This window comes from Colius striatus, chromosome 2, assembly GCF_028858725.1.
Source record: "Colius striatus isolate bColStr4 chromosome 2, bColStr4.1.hap1, whole genome shotgun sequence".
Lineage (NCBI taxonomy): Eukaryota > Metazoa > Chordata > Aves > Coliiformes > Coliidae > Colius > Colius striatus.
Window position 1 is genome coordinate 48329452 of NC_084760.1, and position 20603 is coordinate 48350054.

The 20603-nt window shown below is 36.3% G+C and overlaps 1 protein-coding gene across 2 annotated transcripts in view; it reads right to left on the reverse strand.

Moving 5' to 3' along the window:
- Positions 1–20603, reverse strand: part of PDSS2 (decaprenyl diphosphate synthase subunit 2) — a 125438-nt gene that overhangs the window by 35300 nt on the left and 69535 nt on the right. For both annotated transcript variants that reach the window (XM_061989826.1, XM_061989825.1), the window contains exon 3: positions 11944–12142. In XM_061989826.1, coding sequence (XP_061845810.1) covers positions 11944–12142 — 199 coding nt within the window. The remainder of the gene's footprint in view (positions 1–11943; positions 12143–20603) is intronic.

Below are 20603 nucleotides of genomic sequence, written 5' to 3' on the forward strand. Positions count from 1 at the left end.
ATTGAGATCCATTTTAAATTAGTTCAAAGACAGGGAAAGGGAAGAAAGAACTCACTGAATGACTGCTTGAAAACAGTAGCATCTCAAAAGTGATCAATGCACAATCTCCCCTCCCGCTATTTTTTCAGTCCTCTACAGTTTTTTGAGAAGCTTGGTCTCTCTTATGCACTTGATATGAGCAGGAGTAAGATTTTATTGAAAAAAACACCAAATTTCCACTCTATTTATGTTTTCCACTTTGCAGTAGCACTTCCAAAGCATTGTGTTTTCTGTCCCTCAGGAGTATCCACAAACCTTAGGGCAACCCAGGGGATGACCAGTTCCTTCTAGGTGACAAGTGAAAGCTCATGCATGTAATTTAATATCCTTTAAACACATGTTCTGCAACAGTTCTGCAAGAGTTGGTTGGTTTGGTTTTTTCCTAGGGAAGTACTACTTCAACATCTTTTTAACAATGCATCTGGCTCTGGATCACATCTCACAGAGATGTGATCTCTGCTGCTTTTAAAAGGTCAACACAAATGCCATCAATTTATAATAAACATAGGGAAGGGAAGGATTGCTTAATCTAAAATCTCTCCTACTATTTAGGCAGACTAAGTGTATAATATGGTGTAAATTCTAGACACAAGCACATGATTGCTGATTCCACAGCAAGATAGAACTTGTGCTCTGACCTCTCCGATTTATGGTAATATTAATTAGTCCAGAAGTCTGTGCTACACTTCAGTGCCCCAGAAGCTCCATGGATTTGAAGATCAGAAGTATGGTGAAACTTAACGTGCCTTTTTCTGATATCATAACTTACTCTGACTAAATGCACAGTCTAAGTCCTTCAAGGTTCTCTTGCATTTTCTTTGAGTCTAGTTTGCCAGCTCTGATTTTCTAAATACCAATTGAAGAAATCAAATAAGACAGTGGCAATTTTCTTAGTGGTTCAGAAAATTACTCAGGATGTTCAACCAACTACACACTGAATTTTCTCCCTCCTTTTCTGAAATCAGACTAAATCTTTTGGGTAGTTTCCTGAGAATCCATCTATAACATAAATTCAGAGTTCAGAATTCCTATTCTGCATATGTGATGACGCGGAATCAGACCATGCATTTACTGCCATGGGTACAGCAGCTGGGTTCTTACCTACCATTGGCCATCTTGGGGAATCCACTTGTTCTAAAAAAACCCACAGCTGTGTACTTTAATTAAAGTGACACTTTAAAGCTAGAAGGACTGCAAGGAAATCATAGCATGTAAGATATTTTGGGAGAACACTTTCTTTGAAGTTAGAAGGTACAATTCAGACTCCTTCAAGCACAGTAAAACAAATGGATTCTGGGTCTCGCTCATCATTCACAAGATTTCTAAACACCCTGGATGAAAAGAAGACACTGATGCCATCAGTTTAGAAACTCAAGCACTTTGTTCCCTTTACTTGTCTTCGAAATATTTTCTTTAAAGTTCACTGCAACGTAACACTGCTTATGTACTTTTCTTACTGGTTTTTTTCATTCTAGCTTTTTTTTTAAAAAATGAATGAATTTGAGCTCCATTCAATCTGTGGTGGGTTTATTTTCAACTCAGCAGCTGAAACGGAATTTATTACACAGACCACACTATTTCAGAGTTGTAACACAGTGTCTCTCCACACTCTACCAGATATTTTCAAGGGGAACATCAGGAAAAGGAGAAAGCTCTTGTGTGAAGACAGGAAACAGCACTAGGAAGAACACAGCAATGGATATATCTTTGTTCCTCATCCATCCCAATTTCTATTTGCCAAATTCCTTTCAAAAAGGTCCAGAAGTAATTCCTTCCTTTCTTAGTGTCAAAACAATATTCTTTCCTTGCAAATCTCCTAAGACAAAACCTACTCCTTGCTGCTAATGTGTAGACTTGAAAATGTAGAAAGACTTTTCCATACAAGAAGAAAATTAGTCAGGAAACATTAAATACACAGACAAAACTTTCTTCAACTTGCATTTGACTTCCCTTCCCAAACAAGTATTAATTTTCAGAAATATTTCCACATTTAAAAATTCTATGGAAAGTTCTTAAAATTAAATATTCTCCTGCATTTGACACAAAAATATTGCAAAACCAGGACGCTAAAGAAGCAGCTCAGTAAACAGCTTAAATTGGATTTTGATTGTTCAATAATACCTAGAAAAAAGAGGAGCAAAAATTCTAAGGAGTTCCAAGAACACTGGAATTACATTTTCTTTTCTGATAATCTCCTCAAATGCCATTAGTCATACAGGTAACTAAGTGTGTCAGCCTACAGAATTGAATCCTATCGTATTTACTATTCAAAGTCATCTTGAGTCTTACTATTTTTTTAAGCTATCCCTCTCTCAGTTGAAACACAGAAATGACTCCTCACACTGACTTGCCTTCTAGCAAGTTTTAAATGTTTTTGGAAATCACATTTATTATTTTCTTCCCTCTGTTAATGACAAATTAGTAAGAAAATACAACGTGTAATGTAAACACATCACTCAAGTCCACTGCTTGATAAAAAGGTTCTTCCTAGACATAAAAAAGTCTTTCAAAATAATCAGCAGCAGTCAATTTGAATACTGTTAGTATTGTCAATATGAACCTTAGTATGTTTAAGAAACAGAGTTTAAATAAAGCCAAGAAAACAGAATTTGTGATCTTCCACTGCTTCAGCTACTGAAAAGAATGAAGTTGGCATCAAAATATCGCTTATGGAGGGCATCACCTTCTGCAGCTTTGTGAAAATTCTTTTTCACCTAATTTGTGTATGAACTAAAACTATTTAGCAATGAATTCCCCCCTTATGATTACTCATGGTTGTGAAAGAAAGAGCTGTAATGAATATCTCTGCTTTAAGAAACCTGGACAGTGCCAATACCTATTCTAAGTAAGTGGTGAATGAAGCAACAGAACTGCTGGCTCTTAAGAGTCCTTTCTCACAGAATAAAACATCACATACCCACAAGTTTTCATTACTTCAATTTCTCAGAATAAATTTTGTTTTCTTTTGAATATCCGTTTCTTACATATTCTGGCAGTGATCAACATCTTGGATACAGTTTCTTCTTAACAGTTAAGGAAATATAAAATATAGACACTTTAAAATGTTTGTCTCAAATCTTTGAAAGGCAATTTCTTCTTAGAAAAGTGGGGGAGTTTGCCTTTCCAAAAAAAAAAAAAAAAAAAGCCTTTCTTCCATAATTTTGCCTTAACATTTGATGAAATTGATTTTTTAATAGATATGCGTGTATATAAACACACACAATATGCACAGATATATCTCATAGTCTGCAAATATTTTTGACTCCTAAGCCATTTGTCTTCATCACTAGACAACTTCCCATTCAGGGTCATAGAAAAAAGAACAGATAGACACTGCTAACTCAACAATCCAGAACACATTTCCCAGGTATAGAGGGATCTTGAATGACCTCTGACTTTCCTCTCAGATCGTCCTGTTAATTAGAATGAGGCAAACAGTAGTTCTATCAGAAAATGAACTACTGAACAATGTGTTGGAAGCACCTGTGTGGTTTACCTCTGAGGAGGACAATGATTATGTGGAATAACAACAGGCACTCAGTTCAGGAACTCAAGCAGTAAACACTGACTTTGGTCTGCTGGGCCATTAACATGACCGATTGCTCCTACGAAGAAGGCAAATTCAGGGGCAAGTTGAGGAAATTGTTAGTGACATGATTCAGAGGCAAGAACGTTAAATGGACTTCATACAAACCAGTACAAAAATCTTTTGTAACCTATTGAAAATTCATCAGAACTGAGTGGGTAACTTCTTCCTGAGGCTGTTACTTCCTCAGTTAATGTAGCATTGAGACAGAATCTCAAACATTCACAATTCTGTTCTCAAGAGCTCCATGCTTAAAAAATATTCTTGCAGGGTATTTTCGGGAAAGAGTTTCAATCTTAGACTTGATGATTCACAGTGATACCTATGACTACCTATATTGATATTACTCTCAATTGCAATCCTTCTTCCATGTTCCACAGCTATCATTCTGCTACAATGCATTGATTGTAAGTCATACACATTCGTAAGGGTTATGGCAGAAATCACTCTTATTTTTCCTTTTTTCCACACAGCAGTGGGAGGACAGAAAACAGACTGAAATCTGAACACAACATTTTCCAGCACTGCCATGGCCAAGAACCACAGAAAAATAAACTCTTTCAATACAGGCCTATACAAACCCCAGTGGAGTCTGGCTTTGGGAAAGCTTAACATAAGCATTAGTTTTAAAAATGGGTACAGGTGCAAAAGGCCACTAAGGTAAAAGATAGACCTATCTGAGGAATGTATACAGAATACTGAGGAATCAAAACAAAGTTAAGTGATTGTAATCTCAAAACTGACACTCATTGCAATGCAACAGAACTCTTACAGATGAAGAACGGGACTGTTTCTAACCTATTACCACAATTACATATTAATTCTAATTTTTATAAGTTCAATTAAATTATTAAGTTAATAAGCTCTATCACCTAATCCTATAATTTAACTTCTCCAAAAGATTACTTTTCAAACATACAACTGCAATCATTAAAGTAATGAAATTTTACAAATACTTAATTATATTAACAGTTATAGACAGCAAAAGTGAAATAGAAAAAAAAAAAGATTCAGAAAATGGAACGTTTAGTTTGCTCAGGTGTTAACTTTGGGGATAAAATTTTACTAGTTAAAAATAAAGCCATATGATTCACTTCCTAAGGAACTGCTCCACTGACACAGGCATGGAAAAGGTCAATGGGAAGAGCACAATGAAGTAATTACAATATTCATGGACATAATTCTACAATTTTATAATCATCACAAGAACCTTTATTTCTAATGACAGCAAAAATGTTAGACAAAAGTTTTAAGGCAGTTGTGTGTGGAAAATATGATTACCAAGCACTGATTGCAACAGATTTTTTTTTTCTCTGACATACTGGATTTTTTCTCCCTCATGCTTTAATACTTTCATCAGCTATTACAAAAAGTGCCTTTTTGCTACCAAAGGAACTTCATATGACTGCTAAGAAAACTTTAGTACAGAAATCTTATAAAAAATCCAATGTTTGAGAAAATTGGGCAGAAAAAACAATGCATGTCCCTTAAATGGATATAAAGGTTGTTTGAATTACAATCTCTTTTGTTTTCCTTTAAAGTAAATTAAATCCAAATTTACTCCACAAAAGTGCACCCTAAAAATGATTATTAAAATAAGTAATGGTTTTGTTAAGATTTTATTCATAATTATGTATGAATCACAACAACGTATTTCCCAGTACTGAAAGTGTGTTTACATTCTCCAATAAAATCTATGCTCAGTTGTGTGTCAATATTGAGTTTATATCTCAGTATTTTAAGACACAGAATTGCTTATTTAGACTTTTGTTCTATAATGCAATGCAATCATGATGGCTATGCTGTCTTCCATCATTTTATACTAGGTTAAGTTAAAAAACATTACAAGTCTTCCTCAGTTTTCTTCTCCCTCATTACTCAGATAGAAGTGTTTCTAAAGTGTACTTTTCCATAAATGAGTTCAAAGCTCTTTAAACTTATCTATATCTTTCAGTAGTTTCCAATTTTGAGACACATCCCTGTGGCATTCTGAAATACAAAGTTAGAGTAAAAATACTCAGCACTGTAGATACTACCCCACTTTGTATCCAGTCCAGTATGTCACGATCAAACAGAGTCTCAAGGGAAGGTACATCAAGACAGACATGATAATGTACTTCAGAAAAGCCCTTTATCCTGCTCTCTAAAAAAATTTTGAAAGCTGTTTTTCGTACTTATTTTTTTCTCTCTCAAGAATTCAACTTCACAATCAAACTTCATAACCTGGGTCAGGTGATCTGACCTCTGCTTCCTGCTAAATTAATGCGTCAGTGTCATTTAGCTGCTCCGTGAGTTGGTCATTTTGAAAGTACTTATCCCTAACAGCAGCTTGTATGGGGGAAGAAAACAGAAATAGATACATGAGTAAAGGTGAAGGGTTAAAAATAATTATGAATATATATACTATTTGAAATGGTTTTAATACCATCTCTATACTAACACTGTGTCTGGGATCAAATACATTATTTCTATTTCTCACCTTTTCTCCATAATTCTTTCATCCTTCCTTTTCTGATCAATACAGCTACTGAATCTCAGACGAAAAATTCAGATTAAGAGCCTTTGTTTATTTTATGTAAACTACAATGTAAATATATGTAATGGGAACTTATGGTTAAAATTTTCTACTAGAGAAAACAATGAAGAATAACTCTTTCAAAACGAGTTTCATTGCTCCAGAGATAACTCGTCACACGGCTGCATCTACCATGAAGCACCTTCTGCTCATTTCAAACAAAATGAAAACTACTGTTCCAAGGGACAGCAGTACAGTCCTATTACAAGTCAGTGGCTGCTAATGGCTGTTTTTATGTTGGCAACAAGACATTTTCTTTTAAAAGGGATATTTCTCACAGGATTTTTGATGGCATGCACTCTTCGTGTTAGTTAGAATAATTTTTCAGTTTTGGAGAGAGGACTAGAAAACTGCCACTGATCCTAGGAGTCATTTCTATAGCCAATCCACAATTTTTCACTGTTTTAATACTTAAATAGTTTTTGAACAGTTTTGTTCTTTGCTTTCACATCATTTGGGGAAAAAAAGTGCCTGATATAAGTACCATCTTTCTTAAATCACATTTAAAAATTGAAACTGTAGATTCTGACTTGTTTGTCACTTCTGAAAAATGTCAATTTACATTCAAAGAGTGATTGGTGTAATTCCAGAAAAAGGATCCCCTTCATATCCTTCACTGGTCAACAAGGATACAAGTTGCCCAAATTCAAAGCAGACTTCCCCACAGGACCATAACTGATGCTAAAGAGGAGAAATGGTATTTCAAGATGCATAATTATTTTATGAAGCACCATGCATATTCAGACTGCTGTAACAGGAATGACATAGGAAGACATACATGAATAACTTGTTGACGTTTACTCAAACACAAGGCTTATTTTGTAAACAACACATTTATGCCTTTTGGAATATATAAACTTAACAGAAGGAAATGCATCCACTATATAAGTAATACATCTGTGCTACTGTTTATTTATAAACAAATAATGCTTAATAAAACAATGCTCTATAATGTGGTCTTCTGGCAGAGCTCTGCATTGAAAGACAAAATTCTTAAATTCAGTTCCAAGCTTTCAGGCTCTATTTTGGAAGTGCTTCTGTGCACAGTTTAATCATTTCAACAAGCGCTCATTGAATTATAATGGGAAACATAGAGTAATTCTAAAGCTTTCACAAAGAACTATGAAGAACACCACATTACATGTATTCCATGGGTTTGGGCCAGGCTTCCCCCCTCCCCTCTTTCTTTTTTAGTGGTTTTATTTTTTGTTTTAGATATGTTGGGGTTTGTTTTTGGTTGTTGTGTGGGTTTTTTAAAATACAATGATATGTCTTCTTATCAGTTTTTGGATTTGAGAACAACACGTTAACTGATTATTTTATTATTTTCTTTAGTCATCAGCACACTACAGTAGCCATTACAGCAAAATGCATCATTTTATCCTTCTCAAGTTTTATGTACCACTATCTTTAGAGTGTGGGAGGATCAAACCTGATCGGAATTACATCTTTTATGCACCCTCTCCATCATTTCATAAGACAACTGATAATTCAGAAGCTTTAGGAATCTCCAGCTTTAATATTGCAACAGGTTTCTTCCAACTTATCTGTGATATACCCTGAAAAAGCATATTATTTGATAATATCACAGTCAACATTCACATATCACTTGTGTTAAAATGTTCATATATCTGGCTGACAGATGACAAAAATGCCAATTAATGTGTATTACTTTTGCTATGTTTGCATCTGAATGACACCCTAAAAAGTATTACAAAAGTGAAGGTTAGTTAAACAGAAAATTAACACTGTTTGCTACCAGACTCAAAGAAGGACTTTGATTCAACAAAACTTGGATGCTAGCAGTTTCATCCTCATATACTTGGCTAGGCAAAACAAGACAACAAATGTTGTCTTATTACGTTCATACCTTGATATATTACCTTCAACAGCAACAAAGAATCAACCATTGAACATGTCCCTTTTCACTTCTTGTTACTTTATTCACATATATATTTAAAACTGCATATGTTCAACATACACCCCCAAAAAGCTGGGAGGTACCTTAGTTTGTTGTGCAAACAGCTTTTACTTCTCCACCTCTTCCACGTCTACAGACTTAAGATGAATTCTACAAAAATCTTATCACAGTCCAAGTATCAAACCACTGCAATCTCAAAAAAATCTGCCAAAATAACTCCATCATCCCATATAAACACATCTCAATTCAATACATCAGCATGTAACCAGACATTACCGTGTTGTTATTAAGCTGCAAAAACTAACCAGCCCTTCCCTGTCAAAGGCTCACCAGTCCTAAATCCTGCTGATATACCAACTACTAAAAGATCCAACCCAGTTCATCTTTGGGCTCAATTCTCACCTAAAATCCATGGATTAGCAGTATATTATCTACTAGAAGATGCAGCTCTGAAGTATGGCTTTATCCATATTATCTTCAGTTAACAACATAATTTATAATTGCAATCAGCAGCCCAAGAGGAGCCAAGAGTTTGTTTGTAGACAAACAAAGGATAGTTTATGTAATGTGATAAAAAACCTAACAGGAATACACAAAATAATTGTAAATACATGTGATGTGATCAATTTAATGCATTGCAGATGTAAAAGTGTGTGTAGGAAATTTCCATTCATTTATCTAAATAAATGCAGAACTTTCCTATGATTACAAAAATGTAGCATGCAGTTGTATCTGCCCTTCAGTACTTTATTTTAAACCTCAGTTAATACGAACTTTGTAATCATAATTAATGTCTCAACTTTACAAAATAGAAAATGAGAATGCTTTCTTCTGAATTATCACGTGTTCAAACTCCAAAATTTTACATGACTACATTAGCACAGCAGCAGAACTTAGCTTACAGGATGCTACCTAACTGACATTTCAAGAAATCTAGAGTCCTTATACCTCAGATATTAAAAACCCCCATAAACACAACAAAACACACACCCCCAAACCCTTCCTTTGCGTAACTTTAGCAAAAAACCACAAGCAGAACGAGCACTAGTTTAAAAGAAATTCCCCAAAACACAAACCCTGAGCCTTCAATCTTATTAACATCATTACAGTTACATTGTACAACAGTAGCAAGAAGAGGAAAATTACTATGAATTAACAACAACAATTCCTATATTTAATGTTATTTAAAAATCAAAGCATTACCTAAGGCAATTACCTTGCAGCCTTTTAATATCTACAGGGAAAAGCCTAAGGGAAAATAATTGACTTTGCTAATTTTACCCTTGGCAATTATAAAATAGCTCTGCATTTCATTAGGACTACAGAATTTCACATCTAATTGTCAGCCCCGAGAGAAGCAGAGAGAAAAACGCATCATACACAAGCTCAGACAAGAGTTTTAACAGCACAATAGAATTATCTTGGTACCAGCAGTTTCGGCGAATGTTAAAACCCTCTGCAGTTTAAATTGTAGTATACACAACAGCTATGTATGCTTGTAGAGGTTATAGCCTACCACGGTCAGTACCATGTGAGATATAATGCCGCTCATTTTCATTAGCCAATTCGCTGAGCTACCAAATAAATGCCAGCAAAAAGCAGTACTGTGATTTTTTACTTTTTACATCAAAGAAAACAAAACATTATGAAGGAAAAAAGTCACAGTTATTTCACACTGCTGAAAAACAGATGCCAGATTTGAAAATTCATCATTTAGAAAAGAATAAATACAGTATGCTTAAATCATTGCACCTGTCAAGAGATTTCTATAGCTTGTACTTCAATTTCTCTAACTTTTGCTAGCAGGGTTAGACGTATGAAAAAGAATAATTTACTAAGTCAATCAATTTCCATAATGGCATCCCACTTATCGTATGTAGAAGCTATGAAAGTATTTAGATGTCAGAAAAATGAAAAAAAGTGCTAAAATGTTTTGGCAGAATTTTCCGACATGCAGTATAATGATTACTTTAAAAAAAAGAAAGAAAAAAAAGTATTTCTTTGCACTTGTGTTTCATTTCGCTGTAGGTTTGTTTCCTAGCAAGTCTTCAGGGATTATACATTGCTGCTGCAATACTTAATGATGTACTAAACGCAAAGAAATAGGTGCTACACTTTAGAAAAGTTTCCTCTTATATTGAAACAAAAAACTGATGTAGTGTTAAATCCTTTGGTCTATCTTGAAAATCTCACTACGTACTGAAAAAAAACCGATACAAACCAATGGTAACTAATAAAATCAATTGCATCCCATTTTGGTTATGGCATAATTAAAATTTTGCACTATTTAACACTTTTAAAGAAAAATACTTACTACCAGTTATCACCATGATGGCTTAACCCACTATTCCAGCAGATTGACATCTAATTTTTCGTCTCTTTTGAAACTGAGCTCTATGTTAAAAAATGACACCACTTTTGAGAGAAACTGTCATATTCATAATCAAAGCATTACAGAAATACTCAACTACCATCACGAGAAGCTTTAGCATGAGAATCTATAAACAATAGACTCCTTTAAGAACAAGATTAAAATTATGTTATTGACAACTGCATGCATGACAAACATTTTATATACTTTATGATATGGCAGTAATCTTCACACATATGAAAAGTACCCCTGTAAAAAAACAGAATTGTTTTCTGTTTCCACTGGAATTGCAGACTAAGCTTTTCAGCCATATATATAGTTAGCTGTTAACACTAGAGTAACATAGCGATGCCCAGGAATGTCTCTCCAACATAGAAAGTTTTAAGAACAAGCTAGACAAACACATGTCAAGAATGTGTAACTGTAGCTGATCTTATCTTGGGAGAAGAATAACTGACTAGAGAGATGATCTCTTAAGGTCTCCAATAGTCTCGTTTTCCAAAATCTTACATATAATTCACTTGTCACAAAAAACATTTCCCTGTAAAGTTTGCAACAGTTTGGCTGAGCATCTGGATTGCAGTTGCCCTTTAGAAGCCAGTACATCCACGTTAATAGGGCAATCCAATACTCAAGGGTATCCAAATGCCTAATCAAGTCATTTTATTAGGAGTAAAAAGTCACCTGGGCACTGTGTAGACAAAGAAATGAAGTCTTTTCCCTCAAGAATTTCCTAAGACACATAAACCTTTCACAAAGCACAAAGTAAAAGAAAATAACAAACCAAACATGCCTGCAGCTGGCAGTCTGCCAGAGGTGTTGTAGTTTGATATGTCACAAGGATGCCACTGCATATATGTTAAATGCCCAAATTAACCACTCATCCATTACTATGGTGCTTCAGAATGTATACTAAAGGCCTCATCATAGTAATTCTATGAGAGAGTGGTAAACGTTCACAGCAGCAGCAGCCTGTTAATCCACCTACAGGTATAATGTAAGTATGCTGATTTTTAATGGATGCTGCATATACACATACATATCATAACTGATGATGTTTTTTAAAGGTCATCTCTTTTGGAAGATCACAGAATCATAAAATGTTAGAGGTTGGAAGGGACCTTTAGAGATCATCTAGTCCAACCCCCCTGCAGAAGCTGGTTCACCTAGATCAGGTCGCACAGGAACACGTCCAGGTAGGTCTTGAAGACCTCCAAGGAAGGAGCCTCCACACCTTCCCTGGGCAGCCTGTGCCAGGGCTCCCTCATCTGAACAGTGAAATAGTTTTTTCTTATGTTTACATGGAACTTTTTGTGTTCCAGCTTCATCCCATTACCCCTTGTCCTGTTGTTAGATACCACTGAAAAAAGGGATGCCCCAACCTCATTAGTATTCATTAGATTCATTAGTAATTACTTGCTCTGGCAATAGAAGAATTTTTTTCTTCTTACCTTGGTATTCTGCAACTGTGCAAGGCTGGTGCAAGCATTTGCTAGAAGAAAATCACCACTCAAAACAGCCATTTTATTTCCAAACTGCATATCCTTCAGCAGGCCATCACAGGACTTGAGCTCACCAATATTCACAATACCACGATGCACCAGAAAGGCAGTGTGGATCAGTTCCGTAATCTCAGCCAGACTTCTTTGACTGAAAGCAAAGAAAAAGTACAATTATTTTTGATGCTGTAAATAAAATTCAGAAAGTTTTGGGTCCCTCATTACAAGAGGGAGATTCAGGTGCTGAAGTATGTCTAAAGAAGGGCAACAAAGCTGGTGGAGAGTCTGGATAACAAGTCTGATGAGGAGAGGGAACTAGAGCTGCTTAGCCTGGAGAAAACACGACTGAGGGGAGAACTTACCACTCCCTTCAACTACCTGAAAGGAGGTTGTGGTGAGGTGGGTGTTGGCATCTTCTCCCAAGCTACAAGCAACAGGAGAAGTGGAAATGGCCTCACGTTGCACCAGGAATAGTATAGATTAGATACTGGGAGATTTTTGTTTCACCAAAAGTGTTGTCAAGCCCTGGAACAGGCTGCCCAGGGAGGTGGTTGAATCAGCGTCCCTGGAGATATTTAAAAGATATGTAGATAAAGTGCTGAGGGATATGGTTTAGTGGTGGATGTAGCAGTGTTAGGTTATTGGTTGGACTTGATCTTAAAGGTCTTTTTCAATCTAAATGATTCTGTGAAAATATAGAACCTCAGGAAGAAAAAACCCCAACTGTATCTGGTAAACAGATATTTCATGAATTACCACGTAACTCTTCTACATAATTCCAGAGCCACAGCTGGGAGGTGTTGAGCACAGAGAACTATCACTAAGTATTTACAGGTAAGCTATGGTTAACACATTCCATTTGGAGGAATGCTGCCTTTTGTTTGAATTCTTTCACAAAATAAAGCCAAGTAATCAATATAGTCCTCCTGGTGCTTTTGTCTTCTAGAAGCTCGAGGGCAGTGACATGAAGAAAATGCCAAGCAGAAAGTACTGATGGGAAGGAACAAAGGACATATCAGTGGGGGAGTCACAAAAAAGCCAACACGAACACCATCAGAATGCTGCACTCAATGACTGCTCAAATTAGAGTTAAACTAATAACAAGATACCTTGTAGTATCTTAGGAGAATAAAAGGGGAGAGGAGAAACAGCTGAACATTTTAAATTCGCGTACTAATGATATTTCACTGGTTGTTTTAGTCAGAAGCAGCAAAGGTGACTGTCCAGCAAAGAAGGAGATCCAGTTTTATTTGGATGGGTTTACAAATCACTTCTTATTCCAATACAGTGTGCTACATTCTGAAGTTAGGGATTTCAAATCCCTGTGAGAGGCTTGCCACAGAGGTTATCCCATAGAGGCTTGTCCTCTATTTTCATTTTTCGAAAATGGTATCCTTAGCACAGCCCTCTCTTCCCCTCCTCCCACAATTCAATCCTATAGCCTCCCCACAGTTAGTAATTGTCATTCCAAGGAGCCCAGAGATGTCACCTTAGCTCAGAACTACAACAGGGCAATGAACAGACATAATAACTGTGTAGGGACGTGGGGAGACAGGAACAGAGCAATGCACTGAAGCATCCTCTTAAAAGTGCAAACCTAGATACACACAGCCCCCCTGCCATGAAATCTTCAGCACATTCACGTCTTTTGTCATTTAAGCAGTTCCCTTTATATCATGGAGACTTCACATATCAGCAAAAACACAATGCATGCCCTCAACTAGACCCAATGACTAAAAGGCTTTAAAGTTCAAGTTAAATTGCAGCCTAGTACAAAGGCATGTTAGGCTCCCCGTGCTTATTCGAAAGTGGCCAAGCACTGATTCATTAACTAAACTGCTCCACAAATTCACACACCTGCAGATACATGCTCAGGTTAGATTTTGCCTCAGTAGCAGCATAGTACTGAGTAAATTAATACTGTTTTTTTTAAGCAGTGCAGATGCGTTTCATCCACCTCGAATGACATTAATCTAAAGTAACCTTCTGCCCCAAATATATCTGACCTGCAAAGAGCCCCAGCAGCAACTGTTTCAGGCCAGTGATCTGTGCCAATTAGCAAGAGAGAAGAGCTAGCAGAGCCATACAGCCTGGGCAGGCATGCAAAAGGCAGACAAGCTGGGGGAAGAGGATAAACAGAGGTTCCCAAAGTATTCTGTCACACACAAAACCCCTAAGCTGTTTTAAATGTTGCCTTTGCAATTCACAATTTTTGCTCCATGCAGAGAAAAACAAGCTGAAAAGAAAATATTCTCCATGTAGACAACAAAATTCAAAGTCGATGCTGTTTTCCAAAGAGTTGAGGGAGAAATTCACATAACCTACAGCCACGGTACTGTATCATGCTTGCCTCGGCTCTCACAAAGGGTTAATAAAATTTCAAGCTCTGAGAAAAAGACTAACAAGACATCCCGATGCTCCTGCTGTCATTGTCAGGGCAGCCCTTGGAGGAAATGTCCATATCAATTCGGTTTATCAGATGGACAGCTGATCAACATTAAACAGACTTGCTCTGGGCAGATTGAGCTGAGCTACCTGTTATGAATAGCAATGAGAGCCCTCTGCTCCTTGCTGCCGAGCTCTGCCATTTCCGACTGCCGCAGATCCCAGGACATATGGGGATCCCTAGTGACGAGCACATAAAGCTGCAGCTAACTCAAGCAACGGCTCATTTCCCCCAGCTGAAAGCAGGCATTAATATCCTGAGGAGATCAGGCCCGCCTCTGTGACCCCCAACTATTGAAGCAAAACAACGACAGTCCTATTTCTTCATTTAATAAGCTTTTAATGAAGGAAATCAAAATCCCCTCTTTGACTTCAGCATCGCTCTTCATGAAGAGGTTACACAAATACATCAGTGTCATGCATTCCACGGATGTTTTCATTTCTTTTTTATAATCCGTTTGTTCTCCAAGTGGTATCCATATTATTTGTGCTAACGAGATCCGTATTAGGCAGATAATCTGCACCTAATTCTGATTTTATATGTTGCTTTTCTACCTTCTCTAGCAAACTAAGAATCCAAGAACCAAAGCTACTGCAGAAATTCCAGGCAATAGATTTCTCAATGTTTATTTGTGATAACCTCAGTACTACTCATGTGCAATAAGACATCTACAGTGCTGTTACGGATACAGGAGTCTTGACATGACTTTGTAAAGGCCAGCATCCAACAACAAAAGAACTTACTGTTATAAAGTTGCTATTGAATGGCTAAAGCAATACTATATACAGCTTTCTCAATCTGAAGTACAACTGATTGATAACAATTTTGTATTTGAAAGTAGCTAATTACAAAAAAAAAAAAGTTTCTGCAATGGTTGATGTAGAACAACAACATATGACAGATCCAAAAGCAGAAATATCGGGGCAGTAAGATGAAGAGCTCCTAATGCTTCCATCCTGTTTCAAATCCGGCGTTCACATTCACTCAAAGAAAGAGGTGGTTGTCACAAGAATTACCTACATTGCAAGGCAGCACCGAGAAAACAGTCAACGTTTTTAAAATACCCAAAGTTCCTAAATGGAAGCAGGCTAAGAACTGGGAAAGCTTTTTCATCAAATGTTAAGATACTTCCATGACCTTCACGTCTGAAACAAGACTCCCTGCAAAACCATCACCAAGTGCCCCAGAGACTCCACTTACAGGCATCATGTTCATGATACTATTTTGAGCTCCACATATGCCCTGATCTCCTTTTCTTTCTTCCCTTCCAAAAACTAACCCATACGCAGGAATGTTTGTTCCGAAGAGGATGATACAGTACCTGGGAGACCTAACTAAGAAATTTTATGGGTCACAGTCAAACAAGCACAAGTTCTGCTGTTAGATGCATTATTTAAGCAGAGTTAATTGTAAAACACAGCCTCCTCCCAAGTAAGAGAATACCAGAACGGTTGAGGTTGGATCCTCCAGAGTCCATCTAGCCCAACACCTATGCTCAAGTAAGGCCACCTAGGAACAGTTGCCTGGACAGTTGCCCAGACAGTTTTTTTTAATAAGTCCAAGGATGGAGACTCCACAACAGTACATACTGGCTTATTACTCTTTCAAATCAATTACTGTCTACCACTGTAGTGAATACTTTTCCCCCTCTCTTCCAGTCTTTGATAAGATCCTCAGACTTGTTCTCGGCTCTCTTCTTCTGCCCTACTCTTCAAGAAAATCTTAATTCAGAGACTCTTCTTGCCTGAAGCATATGTAAAAGTGAGCAGCATGTTTGCTGCCTCTTGTTTTTTTGCTCTTGACCCCTTGTTCCTTCACTTTTAGTACCAGTGTACCTAACTCAATATCTTTAAAACACTTGCTATAAAGTATCTCTTAGATTATTTTTATATTATTATAGATATTTTTATATTGTTATAGATTATTATTACAGCTCCTCAAGCTGTAAATGTCACCCTGGAAATTATAAAGGAACCACTAAATTCACAAATAATTAAAAAACTCTTCAGCAAGGTCCACTGGAGCTACATTGTCTCTAAAACACCAACTTGAAGGAAAATACTAGAAGAATTGCAAAATAAAGTTATATAGACAATAAGATCCTGCAACAAATAAAACAAGTGCAATTTCTATTCTTCCTATTTGCTTCCTTCACCCAATGAAAGCACACAGATCATTGACGTTCAAGTACATTTTGGTGAACTTTGATGAACTACTTATCAGACTTCAAGAAATCTTTTAGACATCTGCCCTTATAAAACTAATGCAGTAGCAGCAACATCCTGCTGCTGTGACACTAAAGTAAGGAATAGACGTGTTGTAGAAACTCTGTGATTACACAAGTACCACCTCTACAGACATAAATAAAGAACTAATGGAGAAACTTTGTAAATATATGTCTGTCTCAAAAAAATGCATTTTACAATTTTGTTTTGGATTAAAATTTTCAATATGCATGCCTTGGAGTCTGCCTCATCACAGTATCAGTTACCAATGGCCTCATTATGGAGATGCACATCTCATGCAGAATTCAACACAAATTTTAAATCTTACACAAAACTACATGAAATGGTAAAGGGGGATTGGCAAGACATTGAAACAAAATTATGTGGAAACAAAATAGATTTTGACAGTAAATCCCCTATGCAACTTTTAAAAATGAATGTTGCAGTGTTTCTTCCTGGCATCCTGAATACCTTCTTTGTTGTTTGTGTTACCTTTAAAGACTTACAGCTATGAAACATTATGCCAGTATGGCCTCTTTGAGGGTTCTTGTAAGTTACTTTAGTCCTTAATTTCAAGACCTATTTTAAAATGTCAAAATAGCATTTTATAAAACATATGATACATATGACACAATGGAAACGTTAAACAGTACATTTCTTTTTTGTTGTGAACAGGAATACTTCAGCTTTAACACTCCTCTGCAATATTTGCCACAGAAACTTACCCATCAGCAACGGGAAGAAAACTTCAGTCAGTTTGCCTTTTATTATCAGCTAACCGTCAGAACTATGCTGGCCCTTCTTAAAGGACAACAGGTTATGCAAAGAACCTTTTAATAATTGAAAATGTTAATAGTAGGTATAATATTTCACAGAAATGAACCAAAGAATTATATTAGCCAGTAAGATTAATATTCTAAAATTTACAGCAAAGGGAGCAACTGCAAAGGGAACAAAGACAATGGGACTGAAAGATCAACAATTCTGTAAGAGCGTTCACTACTGAATGTTTGAAGTGACTAACAATACACATGCAAGATTTGATCATTTTCTCTGTAAGTGTCAATCCAATAGTTTCCTTTCAATATACAAAGGATTAATTTGGATGAAAAGCCTTTTGTTCAGGATTAAAAAAAATACACTAAAATAAAAAAAATCTCCCTCTGTTTTAGTGGCAACTATGATAATCTATATGTGCCTATGAATCAGAAAAATAAAATAGTTCTTTAGTGAAAAATTATCCTTTAGCCAATGCTTTTTCGTATGTAGAAGTAATAATCTTAAGCACTGATGAAGTATTTGGGCAGAACTTGGGATCTGATTTTACTTTCTTTTGTGACCAACAAACAGAAAGAAAAACTTTTGTAAATACAAAAAGGTGCATACACTAAATTCAAGTTGATCCTGTATGCTCTAGCCATCATGCTGCACCAAGATAACCTACTTACTTGCACAGAAAGAAAGGGCAGGGATTTTTACAGTTTTTCCATTCACCTGTCCAAGTCATCGTCACGGTTAATAAAACCATAATGAACAATGAACAATGGCTACTGAGTAACAAATGGCATCATAGTGATGGAAAGCCTCAGTGTCATCTTCTGTGTATAGTCTCTTTTACAAGATATTAAAGGGCAGTGGAGGGCGATGATTAAACCAGTCAACATGTATGGCAGATGCTGTGGTTTCACTAATAGGAAAAATGTTCAGGATAAAGCAGGAGACTTAAGCACAGCACTAAATATTCATAGGACTGTGACTCATGTGTCTTATTATCCAGCAGAAAATACGTATCCACTGTTATTCTTTAACAAGATCAGAGACTAGGACTTTATGATTCTTCCTATCTTGGTCACTAAGCTACTGTAGGTGCACCTTCAACCTTAGGAATAAATGAAGTTAAAAGACATTGATTCTATGAAGTTTATTGAGTATGTTGCTTAATTGCATTCCTGACAATACCTTTATTTTTAAACTGGTTACATATCTTACTTCTTTCATCTCCTTCCCTTCCTACCATCACAAAGTTTTTTAAGTAAGACTTCCACCTATACACCTTCATGTATTTTTCCTTCTTCATTCTTGAAAAGATCGAACATTTTCGTTCTGTATCTTCCTCACCACTGCATATCACTTAATATCTCTTCTCCTAATTTGTCTTAGTAAGCTCTTACTAAGATCATGATAGGATTTGAAAGTGTTTTTCGATTTTTAGTGAGCAGACATTCACTTAAACTTAGCAAGCCAGTTTCCCTAAGTGTTATGGGGTGGTTGGTGGGGGGCAAAAGGGCACTTGAAGTCAGGCATCTGTTTATTTTTTTTAATTCAGGAATTGTGAAGAAGGGTTTTGGCAGTCTTGATCTCACTGATCATTAATTTAGGTTTACCAAAGTTTGTCTTTTTACTTCAGACATCAAGTTAAACAATTTATATCAGTTTCCAACTAGTGTCACTGACATACAAAGATGACCAGCACTGTGTAACAACCACGTAGTTAGGAGTCCTCACACCCTGGAGTCAGCTGCCTGCACCAGACTGCAAGTGATCCATATTTGCATCATCTCTCAGAAAAATGAAGCCCTAAGTGGTGAACTTCAGAGCCTGAAGGCTCTCTCTGGCTCACTCCTACATTTGGTGTTAATGGCTGAAGTAATAGCAATCGCAATCTTTTTTTTTTTCCACGGCACATTTTTTGTGCTGAATGGCACCACCGCAGCAACTGCCCTTTCAAATTGCACAGGCTAAAAGAAACATATTCCCAGTCTGGACACAAAAGCATCAATTCTTAGAAGCATGTGAGAGGAACTAGACAAAGATCTACTAAGAATAGCTACCTCAAGTTCAGTTTAAAAAAGCAAGTGTTCATCAGAGAAGCCAGCAGTAAAATACTCCTAGAATCAATACGTCAAACTGATATTTTCCAGGACTTGGAGGCATATATGCAAGCTGGGACCAATAAAGAAGAGAATATCAAGAGCAAGCCTGTACAGTGAGTAGCATCTAACTACTAAAAGATACAGAAACACAGTGACAATCCATTTATGTGAAGAGATAAGGAGCAGGCAGGCTAGGCTGACAATGGAAGAATCCACATACACTTGCTGCAAAGACAAATCTTGTCACATTAGAAATTCAATAGCAAGAAGGATGAAAAGGACATTCTGCAAGCGACAAGTATTAAAAGATCAGATGTGAGATGTGGTGGCAAGCCTAGTATGTTTTTTTAAGCCCCATAGACAAGGACATGGGAAACTTAAATCTTATATTTCACTTATCACAGCTTTCATAAGCACTAGAAAGTGTTAAAAAAGGAGACATTAATTACTTTTCCTTTTCCCAGAGACCTTTCCTACACTGCTGGAGAAGTAGACTCCAGACATGAGACAGTACTTAGGTACATAAGTATTTTTTTAGAAGATGTCTTTACAGTTTGAGTTTTATGGTTTAGATTTTTTTTCTTTGAAGGACAGCTGGCTAGCTTAATCTAACTAATCAAAACAAAAGAAAAAACAAGGGTATCCACTCAAAGATAAAAAGCAAAACTTAGTAAGTTATCTGGAAAAAACATTTCTGAGATTACTTGAACACCGACCCTAAAAATTGGTAACAAAAATTAAAGCAACTCGTTTATAAGCATATTGTCAAATTTATTAAAATATGACATTATTAAAATCACATACTGTAATTCCCATTTTAAAAATCACTGGCTATCCCTATGGAATGACTCACATTTCCAAAATGAAGTAAAGCTGTCAAATGCAATATTGTCTTTTTATAAGGCAATTATCAAGACTTAAACTTCTAATAAAGAAAAGACAAGTTGAAATTTGAGTTGGTGTCTGCTATGGGTTATATTAATACCTATATATAGCATATCAAGTACTACACCAAGTCATAGCAAGAGCTAAGGTGTTTACTTCTTTAGAGACCTACTTCTCCCATTT